Genomic DNA, 2,745 nt, shown 5'->3' on the forward strand with positions numbered 1-2,745 from the left:
TTACAATTTCAAAATCAACCATTGTTTCAAAATATTTCAATTCTTTCACATTATTGTTACTTACACATATACACAAAACTAGTATCACAATGACATACAAACTACTTAAGTACATAAACCTTAGTTTACAATTGCGAACTGCTAGATAGGGTTTCTTCTTTGCAAAGAAATTCATTTCTCACAAGTCTATTTTTTCAGAACATGCAAAGCACATGGTTTAAGAAAGTTTGAGTCATGTCTCAAGCCTAAGATCCTTAGATTTAACTTTCTCAGATTCACTTGCAAATAAACCTCAATCTCCACAATTAAATCGAGATGAATCAAATGCATATTATATAATATTCACAACAATATGTAGCTTAAAGGAAAGTCACATTAAAATAAGTACTATGTGATCATGTATCTTCATTTATGAGGAAGCAACATTTTTACATGATTCTCAAGGCTTTGAATACACATTTAAGGAGTACTTTTTAAACACGTAGTTTAGAAGGAAACACTAGCTGCATTTAAACACATTTATGGAAATACGTAGTTTAAAAGAAAACATTAGTTGCATTTATGCATATGTATTTACTGATGCCTTTGAGGCTTGAACCGAGTTCAAAAAAATCATTGCGCAACACTTGTACACTTTTTTGGAATTTAAAGATAGTTCTATTGTGAGCTATATGATAGTCATTAAAATTCAACTATTTTTTACCTTAAAGATCATATGCAACATATTAGTTTGCTAGGTTTGAAGTTCTAGAAGGAGAAAATAAGGTGGAGGAAAGGTGATGACTATATACATAGTGCCATGTTTTTGCAAATGTTATGAGCAAAACAATATACCCATATATGAGAAGTTGTAATGTGTAAGAGGTGGATGCCTATTTTCTCAAAAGATTTCAAATTGACGGTAGGATGGCTATTCAAAACTTCAACTGAATCTACCCTAGCATTTCCCAATCTTGTTCATCTCAAAGAGAGAAAAATTTCAAGACTTCCACGAGGTTATGTTCACCCATGAGCATTGGTATCAACTAGAAATTCCTTCATCATTGCAACCTGTGAAATCGCCAACATCACAACATGTCCCATTCAATAGATCGACAGATGTGCAAGTTGGAAAATAAAAAGTTCTATGTCAAGTTGATAAAATTTTCAATTCCTTTATAACTATAAATGTAATCTAGTTAAATGTCTTGGTATGGCTGCAAGAACATATGTATGATTACAATAATGCCTAGCATATGAGTATAGTAAGCCAAGATTAAAAAAATGCTCATTTATCATGTTAGAAGATGCAATAATGCTTAACATATGAGTATGATTACAATAATGCTTAGCATATGAGTATGTTAAGTCTAAATAAACGCTCATTTATCATGTTAGAGGATGCAATCAAGCCTTATCTAGAATGCTCAAGGCACACAATTAGGTCTATTAGACGACACAAAGCATGTGTGGATATTTAAAATGCCATGGAACAACTTTTATCCCTTAGGAAAGATACTAAATATATTATGGTCAAGAACGCTCTTCAAGATGATGAAAGGGATTACCATTTGGATCATAGCTTTGGGGACCTGCTTCCAAGGCCATGCTTGTTTTTCTATATTACTGTGCCAACAAGGATTCAGAGTGTACTCTGTGTGATCTTCTGCGGCAATGAGGTGCTGCAAGCTCACTCTGTGATGGTAGTCCTCTGCATCATCAAGAAGCTGATGATCAAGCAGAAAACGAGTGCTCATATGAGCACAATCAACACTAGAAGCCGGAGCCTCTTGCTGGCGCATGGCCTTTGCATTATTGTACAAGTAAGTTGCCAGAGTGGGCGACCACATGTCCGGTGGTGCTGCAGCTTGTTGCTTGCTTAATCTTGATTGTCTAATACTCCTCCAAACCCTAACAAGGCTCTTGAAGCTGCACTTGAATGCCGAGCGTGGGGTGCCATCAATCCTGTTAATCTCACTGAGGCGGCCGAGGTGATGGTCGTGGCAGCATGATAATGGAAAGCTAATTGAGTGCCTGGTGGGCTGCGACGATGGATTAGGGCTGGTGGGTTGAAGCCTGGGAGGCAGCTGGAGGGCTAATCCACCACCATTGTTGGTGTTATTAGTATCGATAAGCATGGGCTTAGGCTTGCCTGGAGCTTCTTCCCACTGGAAAGGAACTGAGATTGCAAGGGAATGAAACGGTGCATCAGGTTGCAGCAGGTGGTGAAGAGAGCCTGATGAGAGCGCATCATCATCTCCACAGGTCTTCATGAATTCCCACCTTCACAGAAAGGCTGCTGGCTAATAAGGGATCCTCTGCTTTGGTTGGGTTCTTACATATGCAACAAGCAAGGAAGCCATGAGTTTTCCGTGACGAGGAGAGCCTAGGGTTGGCACGACACGCCCTTTCTATTGCTACCCCCCAAACCCTTTGATAAGAAAAGAATTATTCCTTTCCACCCACTAGTTTATTGATTGCCTTGCTGCCAATGCTGCTTTCCAAGTTAATTAATCACGATCTCTTACCTTCTTACTAAGGTTACCCCCTTCTTCATTGGTCAATAGATTGCTTGCCAAGTAAATAACCTTGTTTAAGCAAGGTTGCACCTTTCTTAAGCTTCCGTACTTTATCAATCTCTTTCCAAGAAGAAAAAAAATGATCCATTACCTTGTTTTAATTACGTTTATAGTACCTTTCTAAATTAAGTTTCACCTCCTATGCAATGCCCACAATCACATCTCTCTCTCTCTCTCTCTCTCTCTT

The 2,745-nt window shown here is 38.1% G+C and overlaps 1 protein-coding gene across 1 annotated transcript; it reads right to left on the reverse strand.

The window, feature by feature from the left end:
• Window positions 1-752: 752 nt before the first annotated feature.
• Window positions 753-2,262, reverse strand: LOC147619827 (uncharacterized). The gene is made up of 2 exons (XM_086772639.1): window positions 1,548-2,262; window positions 753-1,050 (listed from the first exon to the last, which is right to left on the reverse strand). The coding sequence occupies exons 1-2, from the start codon at window positions 2,250-2,252 to the stop codon at window positions 1,003-1,005; spliced, it is 753 nt and encodes a 250-aa protein (XP_086628765.1). The 5' UTR covers window positions 2,253-2,262; the 3' UTR covers window positions 753-1,002.
• Window positions 2,263-2,745: the final 483 nt, after the last annotated feature.

Source organism: Cibotium barometz, chromosome 32 (assembly GCF_041138505.1).
Source record: "Cibotium barometz isolate CiBa-2024 chromosome 32, ASM4113850v1, whole genome shotgun sequence".
In the NCBI taxonomy this organism is placed as follows: domain Eukaryota; kingdom Viridiplantae; phylum Streptophyta; class Polypodiopsida; order Cyatheales; family Cibotiaceae; genus Cibotium; species Cibotium barometz.

What these genes read in the sequence shown, in the direction of transcription:
- LOC147619827 (XM_086772639.1), bottom strand. Translation starts at nt 2,252, where the DNA reads ATGAAGACCTGTGGAGATGATGATGCGCTCTCATCAGGCTCTCTTCAC. An exon ending in CCAAAGCTATGATCCAAATG is followed by an intron (nt 1,051 to 1,547) that starts GTAATCCCTTTC and finishes GCGATTTCACAG; the next exon opens with GTTGCAATGATGAAGGAATT.